Here is a 23,966-nt window from a genome sequence, read left to right on the forward strand (position 1 = left end):
AATTAGAAGTTTGTACAAAATAAAATTAAAAGTACTTCCTTGTAAGTAACGTTTATTATACAAAAAAAAAACCAATAACAAGAATATACATGGGATTAATTTTTTTCGAATCCTAAGAAAACTAATGAGTATTTTTCAAAAATTTAAACGCAGAATGAAAGATTACGTTAGGACCGAGGGCCGAAAGTCCCTGAAAACTTCTATGTTTATTTTAATAAGTTACAGGGGCGAAAAATTAAGAAAATTTAGTGTGATTTTTAGTTTCAAATATGTCATTCAAAAACAACCTTTCATTCATTCTAAGGGACTTTCGGCCCTCGGTAATAAAGTAATCTTTCATTCAGCGTTTAAATTTTTCAAAAATACTTATTAGTTTTCTCAGAATTCGAAAAAATGATTGCATTTAAAATACACTGAAAATTTTGACAGGCGTCAAAATTTTGCATTTTGTTCCTTTCCTTTTAAAGTTTTTCGCACTTTCCGCGAGGAACTGCAGAAGGTTTTAACTTAGGATTCGTTAATTTCTCTACATGTTTGTTGCCTTCCTTATCTACCCATTCTCTAACTCTCTCGATGTCATCAGAATAAAAATGTTTGGCACATACTACCGCTGATGTTCCAATAACAAAATTTTTCCTGTGGATACACTGTAAACAAAGTTCTCGCAGCTTTGGATCCTTTGGAAATAAAAAAGTACTTTCTGGTTGTTCATTCTTTTTAAGACTGCTATCGTAATTGCTTTTGCACTCTGGCACACAGCAACGGCTTGGCATCTACAAAAACAAAAATTATAAGTAGGTATGCCGTATGTAAAATACCAAATTTAAAGAAATTTATATAAACATGCATAGAAATCAGCCCACTCAAAAATTTGGTCATTTTTGATGTCTCGTATTTCCCGAACCTGTTGGCCGATTTAAATTGATTTTTTAATATGTTATAGCCTGATTCTTTAACAATACCCCTGTAATAATATTGTTGCTAAATAAGTAAATTTTCATTGTATATATACCGGGTGTACGAATTAAACTGTCTTTTTTTTTTCAAAGTTCGCATCACCCTATGGAATATTCATTCTAAGGGACTTTCGGCCCTCGGTGATAAAGTAATCTTTCATTCTGCGTTTAAATTTTTCAAAAATACTTATTAGATTTTTCAAGATTCGAAAAAAAATGATTACATTTAAAATACATTGAAAATTTTGACAGAATGAATAAAAAACAGAATGTTAAGAAAACCTGAGGCTATAGTTGAGTTTTAATTTCACTATTTTATAAATGCCCGTTATACAATAAAAAATTAACTGCTTAGCAACAATATTATTACAGCGGTATTGTTAAAGAATCAGGCTATAACATATTAAAAAAATCACTTGAATCGGCCAACAGGTTTAGTAAATATAAGACATCAAAAATGACAAAAATTTTAAGTGGACGCATTTCTATATACATACCTTTTAATATTCTTTATAATTTGGAGCACGAAATATTGTAAAATGTTTGAGTTTTTCTGTAAATACAGTGAATATTATTTAAAAACATTTAAAAATAAATGAGAACTGTCAGAATTAACCGGTCTACGCTTAGATGTTGCCAAGTTTCAACTTCATGGCTTGTAAAGTAAAGGTGGCTATGGTTCATGCCATGTGGGTAAAGGTAAAAGGCATATATGGAATGTATATAAAGGTAGATTTTAAAAATTTGAACAAACTGTAATTATGTACTGTACATATTTAACTTGACATGCAACAAGATAACAGTTTCAGAACCAAATTAATGTAATGTGATCGTAGTTCGATTTTTTTGTCCTTTCATTGATTGCACAAATCGTATTAGTGGTTGTCTATGTAGTGGTTTGTGATTGATGATTAATTGGAGATTGGAGGTTTCCCGAGGGATATAACCCAATAAAGGAAGAAGAAGAAGAAGAAGAGATTGGAGGTTATGTTTTGTTGCACGGCGTTTGATTTCGATTTGACTTTTGACATTTGCATAAAGTGTAAATTGAAAATTGACCGGAATTATCAAATAATAATTCTAAACTATTATAAATGTAAATATTAAAAGTAGAATCATTTATTGTCAGTGTTTAAATATATTTTATTTAGTTGATGAAGAATTTAAGTAGATAGCAGAAAGCTGTTTATAAGGTAAGTTATTTGCCTCCATTTTTTTCTGATTGGATCTTTACTTTTTTGTTTATCAAATGGAATTATATTTTCTGCAAGTGAAATAGTCCCAACAAGTTTAAAAACTAGCCCAGGATACCTTTTTTAATAACCAAGAGGGTTCTCATAGTGTGAAATAGGACCTGAGACCTGATCCCATCAAAATGTGGTTATATCTCTCATAATAGAGCTATTTTATATTTCTTCCTTACTGGGAATACAGGTAGGGGGCAAAGACTATTTGATGGTTCATTGATCCCTTTTTTATTCATATTTCTAATAATTTGTTATTAACTTTTCATCCTATCTGATTTGGCAAATGAAGTTCGCAACAGTTATCTGATTTTTTTGTGTGCGTTTAGTGTATTTGTTTTCGTAATGATGGTGTACCTATATGGGGCAGATCAACAACAGATGCAATTTTTATAATAAGGCAGTTAATGGAAAAATATACAGGAATAAGTAACAAATGCCCATATGCTATTCATTGATCTTGAGAAAGGTGGTGAGTAGGCATTGCAATCCAGCAGCATTTTCAATCCAGCTGGATTTTTGCAAGATTGTCCTGGATCCAGCGCGATCAAAATAAAAACATGATTTTAATTGTTTTTTGTCTGTATTCTAAATTTCTAAACAACAGAAACATGAATTATTTAGTTTTTTGAAAGTGAGACCTTAAAAACATGTATCTATCGTCTAACCTACTTTGCACAGAACTGCACATATAGCCGGTTGCAGAGAGGACCCTTTCGGCCTCTATGCTAGGCGGTTATAAAGTCATCAAATAGTCATAGACCATGGACAAATGATCGTATTTCATTCCTTCTCTCTCATAAACGGCCATTTCCTTTTCCAAAATCTTTTCATAATCTTTTAGAGAACCAGTTTTTGGTTATAAAAGTTTTCTCTTTCTCGTTTCAATTCAATCTCAAGTTCTTGTTCCAAATTAAAATTGATGGGCTCCGGATTAGTTAGCCCATCTTCTTCCATTATGTCCTCTTGCACTGGTTCCACAATCACTTGTTGGATTTTGTAAGTATGTGTATACTAATGTACCTGTACCTTCAGAGGGGCGATGTTCCGCAATTCTGTTGAGTAGTACTTCCAAAGGATCGGCACTAAGACTAGAGTCCTGTCTATTTAGTTTGTCTAAGACAAATTCCATGGTTGTGTCAGCCGTTATCAAAGTGGACTCAAGCAAAGAGCTTCTACAGCCAGTTTCACCGGTTTAAGAGTGGCAATCAACTCATCAATTATTGATCACTCGCCAGCAGAAAATATTATCGCAGAATCAATGACTAGCTATCAATGTTTTTCGGTGCAAACTTTTAGGCTGTAGAAACTTTCCAGTATACTGAGCTACTGCTAGAGCGATAGAATGGCAAGTTGCCGACTCACGTGTTTGAATAAAGAGGCTAATGAAGACTTTAGTATGACTAATGAAGACTAGTGAAGAATTAAGTAACTTATTTCGAATTTGATACGTTTGTGCATCCACGCTGCTAGATACAGCACTGTTTGCTGGATCCAGCAATGGCAATCTCTAGTAGTGAGATTAAGTTAAGTTTAATATAGTTTAATAAGAAGAAATGCCCATATGCTATTCATTGATCTTGAGAAAGGTGGTGAGATTAAGTTAGGTTTAATGTGAGTGGAGGCTCAACCACGCTTTCACTCTATTGTGTCTCATCCCTAGCTTAAAGTTGTCCCTTCAGCCAGCCCTTATAACCCATTCACTGCCAATCACATGCAGTGTATGATATGGTTACTTCAGGCAGGTGCGGTTGAACAGAATGGCTCCTCTTTGTTGTTCCATCCTCTTTGATAGGCAGTGAATGGGTTAACAAAGTAGAGTGATTACTTTCACTAAGGCTTAGCCTTGATATCACTCCTTATGCCCCAGGTTCCATAGGCGTAACCAGGGGGGTTTGGGGGTTATAATCTATTTGGATGTACTTTGAGCTAGACGCTTAACACCATTACTAATCCATATCCCCCCTTAGGATCATCCTGGTTACACCTCTGCCAGGTTCAACTTCTTAATTGGTTTTAGAGCTATATGTATACCAGCATTGATCTACCATTGTAGGATACATTTTATTTGACTCTTTCAGGAATAGTGCAGTCACTGAAGGTGGATATGTTACCGTAAAAACCCGATTTCAGTTAAAACCCGAATTTACTAGGAAAAACTAGTTTTAACTATGGGCTTTAGACAATTCTAGTTTTAACTAGTGAAAACTAGAACTATCAGATATTTTCAGTTAATTCTAGTTGAGGCTAAACATATTTCAGTCAAAACTAGTTTTTACTAAACTTTTCAGTAATTTCTAGATTCAACTAAAACTCGGTAAATAATTTGCTGCTCTGGTTGTTTGTAAATAATTTCTCTAAAACGTAAAATACTGGACAAGATCGTTAACGTAAAAAACGCAAGTCCTTTGACCACGTTGTTGTCTTTATCTTGCATCCAGACTGCTAACATATTGTAAAGAGGTTACTCACTGGAGTAACTCTCTACATGTCTATATTTTTTACCATAACAAATGCTTAATGCCCAATGGGCAGATTGTTGTACTCAATGGAGTTAATAAAAAAAAAAAAGACTGCTAACATTTTCTCGATGTCTTGGTTAGCTCGCTTTACTCAACCTTGATTCTGGTTGTGCCTTGGTTTTCCATGAACTAATTTTGCCTTAGGCCAGTATGACATTATCGCATTTATAACTGCATTACCGAATTCTCGGCCATTATCGGAAAGTAAAATGCATGAATGTAAAAAGTCAAGAATATATCCGTTAATTATTGATAAGCAACTTCGTCCGCCCTTTTACTTTGTAATGGTCTCAACAAAACAAATTTTGTTAAATGATCTTGATAAACCATAATAAACTTGTAGCCGTGATCCTCTTGAGATTGCATATCGATATCGATCAAATCTACCTAACAGCGACTATTCATTTCTGAATGCAATATAGGTTTCGACACAAGACACATATTCGCTTTACTCTTCTTCCGTTGAAAGGTCTCACAAATTGATATAAAATTATTGAACATACCAATTTTTATATTTGCGTATTTTCTGGCGGTTTCAGTCTTCAACCTATCCCAACTTCCATGACCAATAGCAACGTGGTCTGCTTCAATTATGTCAAAAATGTCTTCAGCAGGTACATAATATTTAATGGGTTCAATTCTAGAAGCCAACTTTTTTATTTCGCCAACTTCAACAATTTTAAATCGTTTTAGTGTTTTCTGGGTAGACAGTTTCGCATCTTGTACTTCGGGCATTAATTTATTAAACATGCTTTGGTCACAACGTTGTAGTGACTTTATTTTTTCTCGGTCTGTTCCTTTTGTAAGATCTTTTCCAAAAAACGTTTTTTCCAAATTCTTATATCTCTGCTCTCAACCTGATCTTCGACGTTATCACTCATGGTGAATAATACACAGTAGTGTAATAATGGTAATATAACCAATAAAAACGATGCAGAAAAATCAACAGTTGCACACACTAGTTTGTTACCGTTTGTAACCCTACCCCGAAAACGCCAAATCGTATTTGTCTCTTCTCGCAACGATTTTAACTGGTATTCACTATAATTCCAGTAAAAACTAGTATAAACTACTCAAAATGAAATTTGTTCGGGATTTCTAGTTTTAACTGAATTTAGCAGTCAAATCTAGTTTTGACTAGTTAAAACCAGAATTGTCTAAAGCGCTTAGTTAAAACTAGTTTTTCCTAGTAAGTTCGGGTTTTAACTGAAATCGGGTTTTAACGGTAACAGATATAAGCTATTTTTTAATTATTATTTTTTAAACCCTGTAGATTTAAGTAATTATTTTATATTATAATTGAAAAAAGAAAAGAACAAAAAAGAGAAAAAGAAAAGCAAAAAAAGAAAAAAACAAAAAATAAAAAAGCAAAAAAAAAGAAAAAAAAACTAAGAAGATGTAAACCTCCGCGAGGTTGAATCGGGTTTACGTCTTAGCGTATTAAAAAAAAACAATTTATAAAAAATAACAATAAAAAAAATAATAAAAAAAACAAATTAACAATATAAAAAAAAGCAACAAAAAATACGAAAAAAAAATAAAAATTTACAAAAAAAAATGAACAACCAAAACAGATTATTATTTAGATAATAATTGTAGATAATAATGTTAGTTTGTTATGTATTCAGAGTTAGAAATACAGAAAAAATTCCTCTGATTTAAAAATCAGATTTGTTTGTTTTTAAAATAACAAAATGTCTGGCTAATTGGCTCGGCCAAGGACATCAATTCACTGAAAAAAAAAAAAAAAAATTTTTCACAACAATATAGATTAAACGTTTTTTTTTTTTTTTTTTTTTTTTTTTTCTTCCTTATTGGCTTTGGATTACTTGATCCATTCAGCCACGATAGATAATAAATTACTGTTTGCTACAATATTCCAAATATAATACACTGCATTACAAATTTAAACGTTTTTATCTCTGTTATTTTTTATCCTATGGAAATAGTAAAGCAGGTAAAATATTTGACACAGAAAAAACTAAAATTTGGGTATATTTCATTTTTTACGTATATTGAGTATTTTTGGAGGTATTATCAAAAGAATATGAAATTTACAATAATTTAAAAAATTATGATTTTCTTAAATTATATCATTGCATCATTTTCCCGTTATTAAAGCTTGAATACTTAGATTTGAGTACTCGTCGAAAAAAATACACATTCAATTGCCAATAACTCACTTTGAACTAACATTAGTTTAGTGCTTCAAGTGAGTAATGTATTCAGTTTTTTATTATCATAAATTTCAGTAATAATAACTATTTTGTTAAAGCTTATAGTTTTTGAGTTATACGTGAAAACCCGATTTAAAACATGCATTTTTTTATGAAAAATAAAATCTTTGGTCTTTAATAACTCAACGAGTATTGATTTACATTAATAACTTTATATAACAAATTTTGCTTATAATTTGTCCCTCTATCGATTTATGGTATTATTTTTAATAAAATAATTTTCACCCCGAGAAGGGGTGGCATCCACCCCTTGGGTAAAAGCGCAAGTTGGCATCATGTCACCTTTGTTCCTGGAGGTATCCTCTAATTACTCACCAATTTTCATGAAAATCGATGGAGGTTCAACGAAATCGGAGGTAAAAACCTTCAGTGACTCCACTAGAAAGAGGATGGTAAATGTTTTTTTGAAATTATATTTAGGTTGAATTGCATCTGTTACTATTTCCAACTCTATGTGATTTTAAGTACTCTTTTGCCTTGCTTAATATCATCTTATCTGCCTTCTATATGCTCGTATTTTATCCATAAATGTAACCGTGATAGGTCAAGCATAACCACAATGGAGTTTGTTGAGATAGTAAACATAACCATAGGTCTGACTACAGTCATTTATAACCAGTTATCTGTTTGGGTTTCAAACTCCATGTTTTCCTCCATATCCTTCGACATGTTCAAAGGAAATCTTTGCTTTGTTGGTTATTCTTATCAAATGGGTGTTCCGTGTAAGCTGCTTATCTAAACCACATTCACATAGCAAATTCCCAACTATAAACAAACGCACGTGTTACTATTCGCTGTCTCATTCGTCAAGAGGCTGTTAAATGTAATTTATTGCCCTAAACAAGGCGGATTCTCATTTTACAGGTCCAAACTGGTCAGTCTGCAAATTCAAATTGTAGGTAGCATGTTGGTTTTTAAGATACACTTCAGGACGACCCTGTTTAGCTTCCATACGCGTTTGTTTACAGTTTAGAATCTGTAAAATGAATGGACTTTAGAATCACTCCTACATATTTGACCTCATTAGCCTCTTGACAGATACAGAGTGGGCATCCATATGTTATCTAGGTTCCATCTCCTTGCGAGACTACTATTGTTTTACTACAGTTAGCAGAGAGTTTTTCCGTGTCATACCACCTAGTAGGGAAATTTAATGTCCTTTGAACTCTGCTGAATAGATCATTACATATTTTCCTGATACCATAATTACTAGATCGTCTACATAAGCCAGCACTTCTACCTACTGTGCGTCAAGGAGCAAAATCAAGTCATCCACCAGGAGTGGCCACAGGAGGGGAGAAAGCACTCCCATGTATGGATACCCCTTGGCTGTTTTGGCTAAAATCTCCTCTAAAAAAGTCAAGGAAACAGCCTTTCCTTGTTCTGTACAATTATTGACCATTGCAATAGCATCAAATTGTGTGAAGTATATGAACTAAAAAGACTATAAGTCTTTTACAGCTTAGTCTTAGTTTACTAAGACAACCTTTTATAAGTTTTGTAGTGCTTTTATTAGTGTGTGATTTATTTTGGTGGCCCGAAGTACTGCTCAAAGTTTTGTTATTGGCCAGATCTTTCTAATTTATAACAATACAGAAACAGTGCCCCTTACATGGTTACAGTCTGTAGTAAAAATATGCTCTGCACCTGTGTGGTGCAAGGGGTTAACATGTTAAAATTACAGTCCTAGTCAAAAAATCTATACACTTGCAATTTGTGTGTATTTTTTTATTCTGTAGGTTTAAGTGGTTTAAATGAGGAAGAAGTAAATATTAATTATAGAAACCGTTTATTTAAAACACTAAAAAACTAATGATAGGAAAAGTAAATCACCCAAAGGAAAATAATAAGTAACGCAAAAAAAATTAACATTGTTCGAAAAATTAAATGAAAAAAATATTAAATTTTTATTGCTTACAGTTAACTGTTCTTTAGGTATAGTGTCGGTTATCGCCTCCCCTACGTCTGTGGAGAATTTCAATAAGCCTGGGCATACTTGAGAATAGGATAGAATAATTTTTATTTGCATAAAATTTTTACATAATTGAGCAAATAATGTGGTGTAAAAGTGAAAAGTAAAAAAAAAGAGATTGTATAAATCTAAAGTATATAGAACAATTATTATCATAATTAAAATTAAAAATTATACATTACATGTTACAAAAACAAAGCAAAGCAACTAATACTCCAGGTATTCCACCACAGTATATGGTTCTACAATGACCAGATATTTAAATAACTCTCTTTTAAATCATCCAAATTGAATCTCTTGTTTTAACGCAGATGGTAACTTATTGTGGAATTTGATACAGGCATATAGTGGACTCCGTTCTGTTAGAGTAAGCCTGTGTCTAGGGATAGTTAGGTTTAGAGCTCTTGTGTGATGAGTATGATTGGGGATGTATTGATTAAATAATGAAGGGTTCTTAAAAAGAAACTTTAAACATTCATAACTGTAGATGGCTGGGAAAGTAAGTATATTTAGTAGTTTAAATTTCCCCCTGCATGAGTCCTTGATTTTCATCCCAAGAATAATCCGTACTACTTTTTTCTGAATGATAAGAAGCTCTGATGCTGCCACTGCATTTTCCCAGAACATGATTCCATAACGTAGTCGAGAATAAAAGTTAGCATAATAAACAGTAAGAAGAGTATCCTGCTGTAAGTACTCTTTAAGCACTCTTATTGAGTAGCATGCAGAGTTCAGTTTTTTACATAACTGCAATAGGTGTACATCCCACTGCAGATATTGGTACCCAGGAATTTGACAGAGTTGGATGTTTCTATGTGGTCTGATTGAATATTTACCACATTTGTAATGACAAAATTTTATTTCTATGGTGACGCGATCATTTAAAAACATTAAAATAACTTCATTCAATTAAAATAACTTTTTTTATTCTTATGAATGAACGTTTTTTTATTACTAATGTTTATTTCCTTCCTCATTAAAATCACTATGACGATATGACTTTGATTTAGTAGTACCTTTTTTGTAAAATATTTCCCATCTGTTTATTGAATTACACAGAAGAACCATAATAATAAAATAGTCCGGTTTACCATGTGGCCTTAATAATTCGATATATTATATGATAACAAATTAATATGATCTTCTTTAATAAGAGTTGTTACTTTCAGAATTTTTCAACATTAAAATTGTGGACAAATCCTCATATCTGGTGAACGAAATCGGAACAAAAGTGATGAGCTCAACATCTAAATGTATAGTTAAGATCACCAATGATGGACTAGAGGAAATCTTGGATGAATCGGTGAGCTTAAACTTAGATCTAATTGAGGAGTCAACAAATCCAGTGCCTGATGAGGTCTTGCCAGTAGTCTTGAATCTCGCAGAACTACCTGATGAAGACAGCCTCGACAATAATCTTGTAAATAAGGTATCGATATCTGATGTGCCCTCTGAGGAATTAAATAAGCCAGCTAGCAATAAGGATAAACGAACAGAGGCGGCAGATAAAGGTAGACCTGTAGTCCTTAATAAGGTTTCCCAGCAGCCGAACAAGAAGAACGGGGCTAGAGAGACGAATAACAAGAAGTTGGCTTTTAACAGTAAGGGTTTCCAGCCGTCAAAGAAGCAGAACGGGGCTAGAGAGTCGAAAAAAGCGAAGTTGTCTTTTAACGGAGCAGGTAACGTTCAAGAAAAGTTTCCGTCTACAGGATTTTGGAACCAGAAAAAGTTGAAAGGAGCAAAAAGAGGTGAAAGAAGTTACAGCACTCGTGAAACCGAAGGACGCATTAGATCACACGTTTTAAGAGAAGAAAAACGTGAAACGATGGCCGAGTCATTTTCCAGAAATTACAACTCTTATAATTCTGGCCCAGATAACAGAAAACCTGAAACAATGGCTGAGTCATTTTCCAGAAATTACAACTCTTATTCTGGCCCAGATAACAGAAAACTTGAAACAATGGCAGAGGCATTTGCCAGGAAGAACTATCCTAATTCTGCTGTAGATAAGAGAAAACCTGAAACAATGGCAGAGGCATTTGCTAAGAAGAACTATCCTAATTCTGCTGTAGATAAGAGAAAACCTGAAACAATGGCCGAGGCATTTGCTAGGAAGAACAACCCTTCTAATCCTGCTACACATAGCGGAAAACCATCTCGTGGAAGAGATATAGATGAAGGTCGAAGGGAGTCTGATATTCCTCGTAGAAGAAGTCCTTATGGGCACGACCGAGCTTCGCATTCCTATAGGGACCACGTTTCTCGTGAAAGAAATACTGTCGCCAGTGAAAGAAGACCCTTTACTAGTGAAAGAAATGAAGTATATCGTGAAACTCGGGGAAGAAGCCCTTTCGGTCGTGAAAGAAGTCCACTGCATCGTGAAACTTTTGGAGGCGGTTCTTTCGTCAACGAGAGGAGTCAATTTCATCGAGAAAATCGAGAAATGAATCCTTTTGGAAGTGAAAGAAGTCAGCTGCATATCGAAACAGGCCGAGGAAATTCTTCAACGAGTGATAGACCACAATTATATCGGGAAACTCTGGGAATAAACCCTTTCACAAGTCAAGGAAATCCTTTCACTAATCAGGGCAGTCAATTATGCCCTGGAACTTTTGGACAAAGTTCTTTCGCTGGTGTTAATCCTTTTACTAGTGGAGGAAATCAATGGCATCATGGGAACCAAGAAAGAAACTCTTTCTCAAGTGGAACAATGCATGTTGAAAACCAAGGACGAAACCCTTTCCCAAACGGAACAATGCATGGTCAAAACCAAGGACGAAACCCTTTCACAAGTGGAATAATGCATGGTGGAACCCAAGGAAGAAATCCTTTCAACAATGAAATAAGTACTTTCAGCAGCAACACAAATCAATTCCACGGTGACTCAATCCCTTTTAATGATGACAGAGATTCTGAGGAGGAGTCAGAAAAGTCTGAAGATTTTGCTGGTCCTGTAGAGCAGAAATGTTCTAAATTTATGAAAATATATGACGATCCCGAAAGAAAGACATTGATTGTTCCTCGCGCATATCCAAAAATACGATTCTCTAAATTTGAAATTACAATTCTGAAAGCTTTGATATTGACACATATGTCAACTGTAAACGTGAAGAGTAACGCAAAGTTAGAAATTGAAGGCACTGTGAGCCACAAAGGAGCACTTTTGGTCACATGTAGAGATCAGCACACGAAACAGTGGCTAGATAAGCTAGTCCCGCAACTAAAGCGACAAAATGGCGAAAACATGAGAGTGGCACTTCTCAAGGAATTACTGTGGCCCGGAATTAGAGTAACTATGTTTCTCCCTGGTAAATTTAGGAGATCACCGCATGGATATCTTGTACAATTGGCCCAAGACAATCCAGGTCTGGTGACGAAACATTGGTGTATTCGAGGCAAAAATAAGAAAAAAAATACTATACTTTTAAAAATAAACGAGGCGGACGTCATGGTTCTAAGAAAATACAACATGAGACCTAAGATAGGTACGTGTGAGATCGTATTCGAACTTGCTACTTCCAAAAGAAGAATATACTAGATGCTTTCGGATTAATTGGTAAGCCATTTTCTGCTTTACAAGTATAAGCTAAATCTGTTTTATACGATACGTTTAGTTTTCGATTAGGTATAGGCGACTGAAGGAAGCACTAAAATCGACAACATTGCTTAGTCCACTGTCGTTGTTTAATCGCCGAATGATGGCGGGGGCCAGAGCGACGGAGTTGACGAGAATCATGTGCATTAGCGTGAGAAGTGGGACCATCTGGTACTCGACGACACTGGCGTAACCGGGGGGGTTTGGGGGTTATAACCCCTCCATTGGGATGTACATACTTTGAGCTCTAAACGCGTAACACCATTACTATTCCATGCTCCCAGAGCCCCTCCAGTATTTATAATACCCCTTAGGATCATCCTGGTTACGCCGTTGCTCGACGGAGCGCATTGTTGCGATTTATAGGCCGTATATCTAATTTAAAACTAAACATGCTGTATTCAAAAAAAAGATACTGACTTTTTCGATTTCTAAATAAAAAAAAAACAGTTTACATTAAACAATGTTTCGAATAAATCAACTATTTTTCACATAACCTCAAAATTTATGTGATTTATTATTTAGCACATTTGGACACATTTTTAAGATTACGTTGATTAAAATTTGCTCTATATAAAAATACTTAATCATATCCAATTTATAGGCAAACGTTGACATTGTTTATGTAATTAATTGACTCATTCGTCGCAAACAGGAAATCTTAGGAACTGTCCTTAAGACTCGCTGGTGGCACTCCTCCATTATGCACTTAATAGATTGGACCTCGCCGCTGCTTTATGATGGTGATGGCAGCTTACCCCATCGCAACATATACACACATCGACTATGTTCTGATGCGTTTAAGTCTGCACCAGGTCATACGTGGTAGGTCAAATCCAGGAGGTGTCTTCGTGATGCAAGATATAATTATAGTTGAGCTTCCGACCATTCATGGGTCCATTTGATGAACATGTTGAACCCGGTGGCTGCGGCCGATTCTGCTGTTTGTATGGGAGATTTTTTGGAGTGCAGCTGACTATTGGTTGCATCTGTATATAGTTATGAATCGGCAGCACCGTGTTGTTAAGGATCTTTTTACATTCTTTGGATACCAGATCGAGTCGGCGAAAGTGTGGTAGTGGAATGTCACTCAGCACTGGTAGCCAATGGGTTGGCGTTATTTTTGGTTTGTTTTTGACTTGATATGTGACAATGTATGAAACTTGAATCCAATCCATGGCTTTACTCCCAAAGTCAAATCTGCAGTCAGTTGAGTGGACAAAAGCAAGTGAAAGCCGATCTAAGAGACTCAAGACATAAGACATGTACATTAGCTGACAAGGGTTTGACTTCCGCATTTTGGGATGTGAAGGCTATTTTGTTCATCATTTACCTTGAGAAAGAAGAAATAATGGTTATTGGTGCGTTTCACATTTCACATTATCTTTACATCTGACCCTCAGGCCACTACAATTTCTGCAAATGTAGGTAGGTGGTTACTGGAAAGGGTTACAGAGAATGTATCAAATTAAATTTGGTAGCAAACAATGTAAACCCTCGGTCGATAGCGCAGTGGATAAAGTGCTGACATACTGTTAGCCAGGCGAAGCTCCCGAGGACGACCAAAGGTAGAAATTATTATATTTATTGGGGAAGCTAGGAATTTTATTCTTCGGCGAATCGGTTCTTGCTCAAGGTGCTGCTATCGTTCAGCTATAAAATATGATGAAAAGTATGGAATAAATTCATTATTTTGGAAAAAGACTACTTTTAAAACAAGTCAATTTTAATTTTTAAGTTGCCATCAATTGCGATATTATATGTGTTGGACCTAACGTCATCAGTGTTGGCATAATGACGTATTCGACGATTTTTTTAAATACTAATCGTGGTTACGGGATACCTCATTTGAAAGGTATCCTAATCGTCTTTGCAACGAAGCAATAATTTGAATATTTAGTTCTAAAAGGTTAACAAAAACTGTTGATTTATTATTGCAATAATTAACGTATAATAAATATTTAGTATGCTTCTTTTCATGAGCATTTTTCAGTGCGTCACAAATAATAGAAAAAAAGGTAAGTCCGTGATAATATACATTTTAGTGACATGACATTTTAGTTAAATCTGACAGTTGTCACATGTTATTTGCAATTTGGCATAAAAACAAATCAACTGTGTTTATTGCATTTATAAAATAGTATTTTCTTTGATTTCACAAGGAAAAAATTCAATAAATCACAAAAAATAAAAACCTTATTTTGTAAAAGGTATATGTATTTAAAATCCCTAAAAAACAACAAAAACACACTCTCAACATCCCAGAAGACGTCTCCTTGTTACATAACATTCCTCAGAAAGACGACCTAAAATTGGACCTGTATGAGGACCTAGAAATAGTCAACGAGAAACAAGATAGCCCTAATTGCGTCAACCGTCATGTATCGTTTAATCGAGACTTCATTCCATTACATCGCCAACTTTTCTCATAGTCAAGATATCCACTATTCATCTATTCCTCTTTACATATCCATCTTCATTTACACTTCGACTCTTAACCACATTTCCGATAAGTGATACCTATAACTTATCATACTCATTTAAACCTCATTCACAGTCTAATTTTCTTTAACAGAACAATCCACCAATATCAACTTACATCCCTTTTTTCATCACTACTTCTTTTTCCTTTCTTACACACCAGTAACCTTATATCCTTCCTGTCCCATCATTGCAAAAAAAATTTTTTTCATCTCCAGATACTTTGATGTCGGGTCTCTGGATGTCTCAGTCTCCTCATTAATACTTTTCTTATTTATATTCACATCTAGTAATACATATTTCTTCAGCCAAACTAAATATATATCATCTTTTATCTACTTTGTTGGATGCTTCTATTAATAAATTACACCAAATATCAAGCTCATAACATCAGCTTACCCAATAATACAATTTTCCATCTAATGCTAATGTAATGATAATTGCCTACCCTAAAGAAAGTATTAATTCACTTCTTTTTGATTCTATAATTTAACTTTCATCCATCATACTTATTTAGGGTAAATTTATTTTTAATCCCAAAAAATATTTTTCACTACTGTTAATATTTACATATTAACATAAAATTTATATTCTTTTGGCTGAATTTACTTCACATATTAGATTTTGTCAAGGTGCGGTGTCAGTCTGGTAATGACACCTTCCGGGGGTCATTCCGATCAGTTGTCACCTAAACTCTGCCATGTAAGGTTATACCTTCACTTTTCCAACCAATATGGTTGATGTCATGTGATGCCAGGGGTTAATCTGGAAATATTTTAAACATCTTTCAAAATCAGATAATATAATGTAACCCCAACTGTTTAAAATCAATTTGAGGGTTTTTACCCGTACATTTTGGTGGCTTAAAGCATGTAAACCTGTAAGTATAACTATCTATTAATTTTTTTCACCTTTGTCAAAATTTAACCTCACGTTTGTTTTACTTATAAGAGTTATACTTATTTTAGGTGATAACACTGATGATGGAATATTGATTCCGAAAACGTTTTGTGATACAGCCCTTTTTGGGGATTTTAAATACATTTTACAAAATAAGGTTTTTATTTTTTCTTTGATTTGTATAGTCTTATAAATTGTACAGATTATATTCGTAGATATATTGTATAATTCGTAAATAATTTTTTTTTCGATTATAGCGCCATCTGTTGACAACTAGAATAAATGTTATAAATGTCACCGATGAAATGTAATCACCGACGTGCGTTTTTTTCCGTCACATACAATTTAATGCGTTAGAATGAAATCGAAAAACTGTGACGCACTGAAAGATGCTCATGAGAAAAAGATTATAATATGTATACAATAAAATTATAAAAGAAATTGAAATTGACGATATTCAGCAATGGTGCAATGAGAAGGACAGGCATTCCTTTCTAACGTAATTTAGTTAAAGGGATAGGCCTAAACTTTCGGCTCCAATGGTACTTAAATGCATTCATTTTTTTCAAATCCTGAGAAAACTAATTAGTATTTTTAAAAAATTTAAACGCAGAATGAAAGATACTACCGTATCACTACCGAGGGTAGAAAGTCCCTGAAAACGTCTATAATGCTTATTCTAATAAGTTACAAGGGTGAAAAAGAAGAGAAAATTGAGTGTGATTTTTAATACCAAATATCTTATTCAAAAGAAACCTTTTTTTCCAAAAACCCAAAATTATAAGGGTTTTTGCTACCCTCGGTAACGATGTAATCTTTAATTTTGCGTTTAAATTTTAAAAAAATATTTATTAGTTTTTCCAGAATTCGCAAAAATAAACACCATGTCCGTTGTGATATTTTCCAGATCGAACATTCGCTATCTTTGTCATACAACGCACTCAGTCGAACAGAATGTGGTGACAAGACCACTAAATATTTGACACTGACAGTAGTGTAGTACAGTAAACTCCCTCTATAACGAGAGCTGAAATGGCGGCCTAATTACCTCGTTATAAGCGGATCTCGTTATATCAGACAACAATAATATTGAAATGTTTTGATGCTTCTTATGTAGTTTATTAGGGGTTGATGGTGAACAATGAAACCTTGCCATCGTAAATTGTAAATTTTCTACAATATTCAATATCGGTCGATACAGAGGAAGAAGTTTATTGCAGGCGGCGAAGCATTTACAGCACTTGCCTCGATAATAACACAGATGTTAAAAATTTCTATATACAGGCAGTTGTGGTGTTTTATTTATTGTCATGACGGCTCTAAAAACAGGTAAAAAACATATTTTTCGGTTTCATTTTTCCTCGTTATAACCAAATATTCCTCGTTATAGCGGGTTATAGTTCAATAGGAATTTCATGTGACACCTAATGTACCTCATTATAAGCGAAACTTCGTAATATCCGTGTTCGTTATAGAGAGAGTCTACTGTAGTAGATACTGACAGTGACAGTTTTAAAGCTTCCATACAATTTTACTACACGTAATTTATCGTGTAATAAAAGAAAAAGTAGGAATAAGACAGTAAGTGTCGATTCGATTTTAAAATATTTGTGCCTAAGCTCTTAAGGGAATGAGGATTTATTGTAATTTCATTTTAGTTAACTAAGTACATAATTTTGGTTAACACCGTAGAAATAAATATTTGAATAATAAATCGTTGCAAAGACGATTAGTAAACTTCTCAAATGAGGTATTCAATAGTTGAATTTACTCGATCGACACAAAAAAACATTCCAATTGTTTTTGCTCCAACTAATTCTTAAGGTTTAGCCCCCAAAGACTATTGGCAGTTTTCAAATCTTAAAAAATACTCGAGAGAAATAAATTATGATTAAATAAGGAGTTTATTGTGAAAACTGAGATGTATTTGGAAACAAAAAAAAACAAATAGTTCTACAAAAGTTAGAAAACTATTGCAATCATTGTATCGCCACAGATTATTCTACTGGATGACCAGAAACTCTCCTGGCAAACGAAGACCGGAGATTCTTCGGATAATTTTAAGACAATTTAGTCTAATTCACCTAATCCGCAAATGCTTCCTGAGGGAGATACCTCGTTTTTTAAATAGGAGGAGTAATTCAAATTTAGCGCGCCAGAATGCTTGTTGGTAATTATTAGGAAGTTTACTCCACTTAAATTATGAAATTTTGACACTATTATTGACATTAGTGAAATTTTTAGGCTATTGGCATTTAAAATTCATAGGTTAATTAAGTTACATTGGCGATTTTTTGTGCTTTCTGCGTTATTCATTTAATTTTTAGATTTTTAGACTGCATTTATATAAAAGGAACTGATGTTTTTATAACTCTTCGGCGACGTTTTAGTAACGGTGAATCAAATATGAACCGACCTTTCCGTCCCCGCGAGAACTCATTTGTTAGTGTAGGCGCCAGAGGGGTCACCGTGTCCTTTTCAGTTCTGATGGACAAACTCAACGGTTTCTTATCGATTTTTGGCTGCTGATTACGAATTTCGAGGGTGAATTTCGATGTGAGTGGTCAAAAAATTGTTATAAACAATTTAATTGTTTATAAATTGTTTATAAGGCTCTGGCTCATAAACTAAAAGAGATAAAAATAATGTTTCAAATAAAATTTGTTCGTCATTAAAAACCGAAGAAAAAAACGTTTACTAAACTTAAATCCAACAGTTAGAACTCAAGATATTGTAAAATTAGTGCACAATGCAAATTGCAAAATAAGTATTTTTCGAAGCTTTATCGATCGTAACTCAGCTTATACGCATGAAAATGAGCCTTAGAAGTTCTCATTTTAAAGCTTCGTTAATAGGCTTTCAAACAAAGTTTGTTAAATTACTTTATCTTCATTTGTTTTAAAGTTATACCCGTTTGAAGTTATAACTTAAAAAAATTGTACATTAATTTGTTTATAAGGGTTTCAAGTAAATTTGAGCTGTAAACATTTATACTTAAATTAACAATAATGATGCAATATGAGGCGCAAAATCGGCTCACAGTCAAGTATGTAAGTATTTTTCGACGCTTTATCGATTGTAACTCAGCTTCTACGCATATAAATGAGCCAATATATGACATCCATATAAAAATGGATCAAGTTCTTTTACAGTATCATCATTGCATATATAACGAGCATTTATATTGTGGCGGCATACACACGATTGACGTACCTTGATGATGTTGCAAAAGAACTAGATCCACTTTATATTGATACCATACCTATAGATAATTAGACTGTGAAGCCCCAGAAAGTTTTAGTTTTACTGCTTACAAGAACAAACTTAGTACCACCATGTAACTGTAAAAATTGCTCTAAGAACTTATGCAGATGTAAAAAAGCTTAGATTCTCTGTATATCTCGATGCAGATGCATGAAAGATAATGTATGTAAAAATAGTATTAATAAATAATATCAACTCACTTTTTAGTTATAATTCTGAAATATTAGTTTTTAATGTTTTTTTTCTCATTTAGTACAAAAAATAGAAGACAAAGTAAATAGAATGAAAGGTGATACAAGGTACAGTATGATGATTTAATTATAAGAATTATATGATAAAATTTTATTAGGATCTTCAAAAATGACAAATGAAGATAACATAGAAATTATAATTTGCATCGAGGAGTTAGCGCGTGAACCTTTACGCGGTGAGCCAACCTCGCGCCTCAGAGCGCGCTATAAAAATATCGATATCTTGGCCAAAAATAAACATACGAACATTTTCTTAAGCTCAAAATGTTCCTTTTGAGTTCTTCTATAATTATTGTTAATTAAAGTATAAATGTTTATAGCTCAAATTTGATTGAAACTTTTAAAAACAAATTAATGTACAATTTTTTTAAGAAAATTTTAAATTCAAACGGATATAACTTTAAAACAAATGAACACAAGGTAATTTAACAAACTTTGTTTGGAATCGATAAAGCTTCGAACAATACTTATTTTGCAATTTGCATTGTGCACTAATTTTACAATATCTTGAGTTCTAATTGTTGGATTTAAGTTTAATAAACGTTTTTTTCTTTGTTTTTCATTAACAAACAAATTTTATTTAAAACATTATTTATTTATCTCTTTTAGTTTATGAGCCAGAGCCTTATAAACAATTAAATTGTTTATAACAATTTTTTGACCACTCGGATCGAATTCCACCCTCGAAATTCGTAATCAGCAGCCAAAAATCCATAAGAAACCGTTGAGTTTGTCCATCAGAATTGAAAAGGACACAGTGACCTCTATTTGGCGCCTAGACTGCAGGCAAAGTTTTAGCGACATGTTTTGGAATTATCGTGGCTTTTTGTTGCTAAATTTTCTTCATGGGAGACGAACCATTAATGCAGCTTATTACTGTAGTCTTTTGGACCGTGTTCGAGTTGCCTATAGGTCCAAAAGACGGGATGTCGTATACGAGGTGTGTTGCTCTTGCATGACAACGCTCGACCGCATACAGCTGACAAGAAAAAATAGCGGAAATGCATTGGACTCTCGTTGAACATCCTGCATACAGTCCTGATCTTTCACCATGTGATTACCACGTGTTCGGTCCATTGAAAGATGCACTAGGCGGAGCGCGTTTTGATGATGATAATCAAGTGGAGCAATTGGTTAGATAACCGCCCTCATTATTTTTATGAAAATGGAATACAAAAACTTCCTAGCCGCTGGGAAAAATGCATACAGAAGAAAGGAATGTATATAGAAAAATTGAGTATTGTTTAAGTGTTGCAATTATAATTCAAATAAAAAGTTATTAGCAAAGGTCGGTTCATATTTGATTCACCTCTCGTATAATACAATATTTTTTATGGATTACCGTCGAAGTCCGACATGATTAACCAAAAAGAAGATGAGTCTGGTGATTTTTCTAGTGACATTATTGGGTGTGAATCTGTCTTTTGAGTGTACTCCTCCTATTTAAAAAACGAGGTATAGGTATAGGGCTCTTTAAAAATGGCGTCTTGTAATTAGTTTTTTAAATATGTATTGCGAATTTCTAGTACCGGTCATAGGCGTCTGTTTTGGGTAGGGCAACGGTTATTTTATCGCATCACTTTTTTTCTTTAACTTTTAGGCATTTTTGGTATTGGATTATTACATTGTGAGAGGTATTCTAGTACTAAAAGGTACTCTTGCTTAAAGTCGGTAGGATACACCGTTTTCTAGAAAAATCAATTTTAAAATTTCTCGTTTTAAAAAAAAATCAAAATAACGGTGTATTGTACCGACTTAAACTAAGAGTAACTTTTAGTACTATTCTGCGTTTCTCAGTCACTTTGCAGTGCGAGCAGCATATCCCCATATAAAGGTTATGGAACCTTGCAGCTCAGTGTTGCCGGTTTTAAGTAGACGAACTAAAGTCGGTCTAAATATGTAGAATATTCCAGAAGTCCAAAACAACTTGATTTGAAAATCTGTGGGTTTTATTATTATTAACTAATTCCTAGATAGGTACTGTGAAAGATATTTAAACGATATTAACGCTGATGTTTACTTCTTAGAACAGAAAAATATCAATTGCTTAAAATATAGTCTGGTAGTCAACGTTGGCCTAAGATGGTTGATTAGGTTTCCTGGTAGAGTTTCACCATGTTCCCGGAGGTTATATCTTTTAACATCGGCGTTTAGCCTGTTCAATATCACTACAACATAATGTAGATTGAATTATAATTTCAACCATTGTTTGGTTCTGGGGCTATTTAGCAAGTATTCGAATTCACTGATGATCGACTGATAGGTCTGAAAACGTTCTGAATTAAACACATTTTTTCAATCCATTGGGATTTTTAAACATTTTAATAAATATACCAATTACATAGAAGTGGTTTTTACTTCATGTTTGAGTGTTTTAAAATATATTTCTTGGCAACACTGTTCTTCGTAAGAGTCTGTACTGAAAGGTGACCGTGAAACGGAGATTAGAATGCCTCATAATTTAATAATCTGGTGTCAAAATACTTAAAAATTAAAGACAAAAAAGTTATGCGATAAAATAACCGTTGACTTACTTAAACGGACGCATATGACCGGTACTAGAAATTCACAATTGATGGAATTAATTTATCTCTGGGAGATAAATATAAGCATACCAGTTTTCACTTTTTTACATAGAAGCGTTCTGGAGGTATTAAAAAAAACTAATTACAAGACTCCATCTTTAAAGAGCTTTAGCTCCCATTTTCGAACTAGGTGAATTGGATTAATAAATTGTCTTAAAATTATCTGAGGAATCTCCGGTCTTCGTTTGTCAGAAGAGTTTCTGTACACCCCATGGGCAGGGGGCACGCCCCCCCCCCCCTAGCTTTTCGGATGCTGTAAACTATATATGGTTATCCAAAATATAATGTGCAACATCTTCACGTCTGCCCCCTCCCCTGAAAATTTTTATATGGGCGCCCGTGGTACACCCTGTATATAAGACTTTTGCATTTCATAGTTAGGCTCGAAACTTACAAACTGAAATGTTTTCTGTTATTGTCCTTTTCATGAGCATTTTTCAGTGCGTAACAAATGATAGGAAAAAGGGTAAGTCCGTGATAATACACATTTATGACATTTATTCTAACATGACATTTTAGTTAAATCTGACAGTTGCCACATTTTATTTTCAATTTGGAATAAAAACAAATCAAATGTGTTTCTTGCATTTATAAAATGGTATTTTCTTTGATGTGTATAGTCTTATTATACAGATTATATTTGTAATATTATTATCTAATTAAAAAAAATTATTTTTTTATTATGGCGCCATCTATCAATAACTAGAATAAATTTTGTAAATGTCTGTAATCACGGACGTGCCTTTTTTCTGTCACATACAATTTAATGCGTTAGAAAGAAATCGAAAAACTGTGACGCACTGAAAGATGATCATGAGAAAAAGAATAGATATTTAAACATGATGATTTATGTTTTAGTTCTAATCAACTGGCTTTTGTCTTTTCCAATGGACAGTATGGAACCAAGTAGATGTTCGTATTTCAAGATAGTTGGTTTCAAAAGTTTGTTTTGTTTATTTTAGAATAATAATTGTATTATGTTGTAGAATTCGTATCTATTCACATTATTTCTGTAATGTACCTATAAATAAAAAAGGCAATTGTCGAAAAGTGTTTCTTTTCTGTCTACCTTTGGCTAACCATAAATTTTAACAAACATAAGCAGTGAGATAGTTGATTTTGGAAGTGTGGACCTCTAATATACAGAAGACATAAATATTACAAAGTAATGGCATCCTGATGTTGAAACAGTTAAATTTGGTTAAATAACGTTGGTTGGTCTTTAGTTTGTTCTGTCTTCAAAGCACAAAGGTGCAAAGATCAACAGCAGACATTTTTGTCTGGTTTATTGATTTTGAAAAGGCGTTCTACCGGGTGCTGCACAGGACCTTGGTAATAACATAAAACGATATCGGAATCGACAAAAGAAATTGTCAAACTATAGAAGCTAGTTATTGGAATCAGACAGCAATCATAGACCGACCAATTGTAACAAGTCAAGGCCAATTGAAATACAACGAGATGTCAGACAGGGTTGTGTGCTATGGCCGATACTGTTTCACGTCTACTCGGAGGTAATATTTGCGAACGCCTTATCGCACTCTTCGGAGTGCGATACTGGAACATGGGACTGTTTTAATTATTGATTCGGACCATAGTCTCCAGATACTGTTAAATAGGGTCACTGAGAGTCGCGAAGAGATGGGGACGAAGATCATTACTGGGAAAACCAAGGTTATGAAAATATCAAAGAACAAAAGTTGACCCATTCCAATATATTATCTAAACCACCAACAGCTTGAATACGCAGGCCAATACAGATATCTTGGATGCTGGTTCAACAATAAACTTGATTATAAACAAGAAGTAAGCGCGAGAATAGATGTAGCCCGACAAAGCTTTATCAAAATGAAAAGTTATTTTGTAACAATAGCATTAATATCACGCTTAGACCATACACAGCGTTGCTGTGTATTGTCAATTCTATTGTATGGAACGGAGGCCTGTATATACTGATGA

The 23,966-nt window shown here is 33.7% G+C and overlaps 1 protein-coding gene across 1 annotated transcript; it reads left to right on the forward strand.

Moving 5' to 3' along the window:
- Positions 1-1,937: 1,937 nt before the first annotated feature.
- On the forward strand, positions 1,938-23,057 carry LOC114342177 (uncharacterized). The gene is made up of 3 exons (XM_028292966.2): positions 1,938-2,149; positions 10,101-12,487; positions 22,866-23,057. Exon 2 carries the CDS (start codon positions 10,166-10,168, stop codon positions 12,467-12,469), a length of 2,304 nt encoding a protein of 767 aa, XP_028148767.2. The 5' UTR covers positions 1,938-2,149; positions 10,101-10,165; the 3' UTR covers positions 12,470-12,487; positions 22,866-23,057.
- Positions 23,058-23,966: the final 909 nt, after the last annotated feature.

Source organism: Diabrotica virgifera, chromosome 2, assembly GCF_917563875.1.
Source record: "Diabrotica virgifera virgifera chromosome 2, PGI_DIABVI_V3a".
Taxonomy (NCBI): domain Eukaryota; kingdom Metazoa; phylum Arthropoda; class Insecta; order Coleoptera; family Chrysomelidae; genus Diabrotica; species Diabrotica virgifera.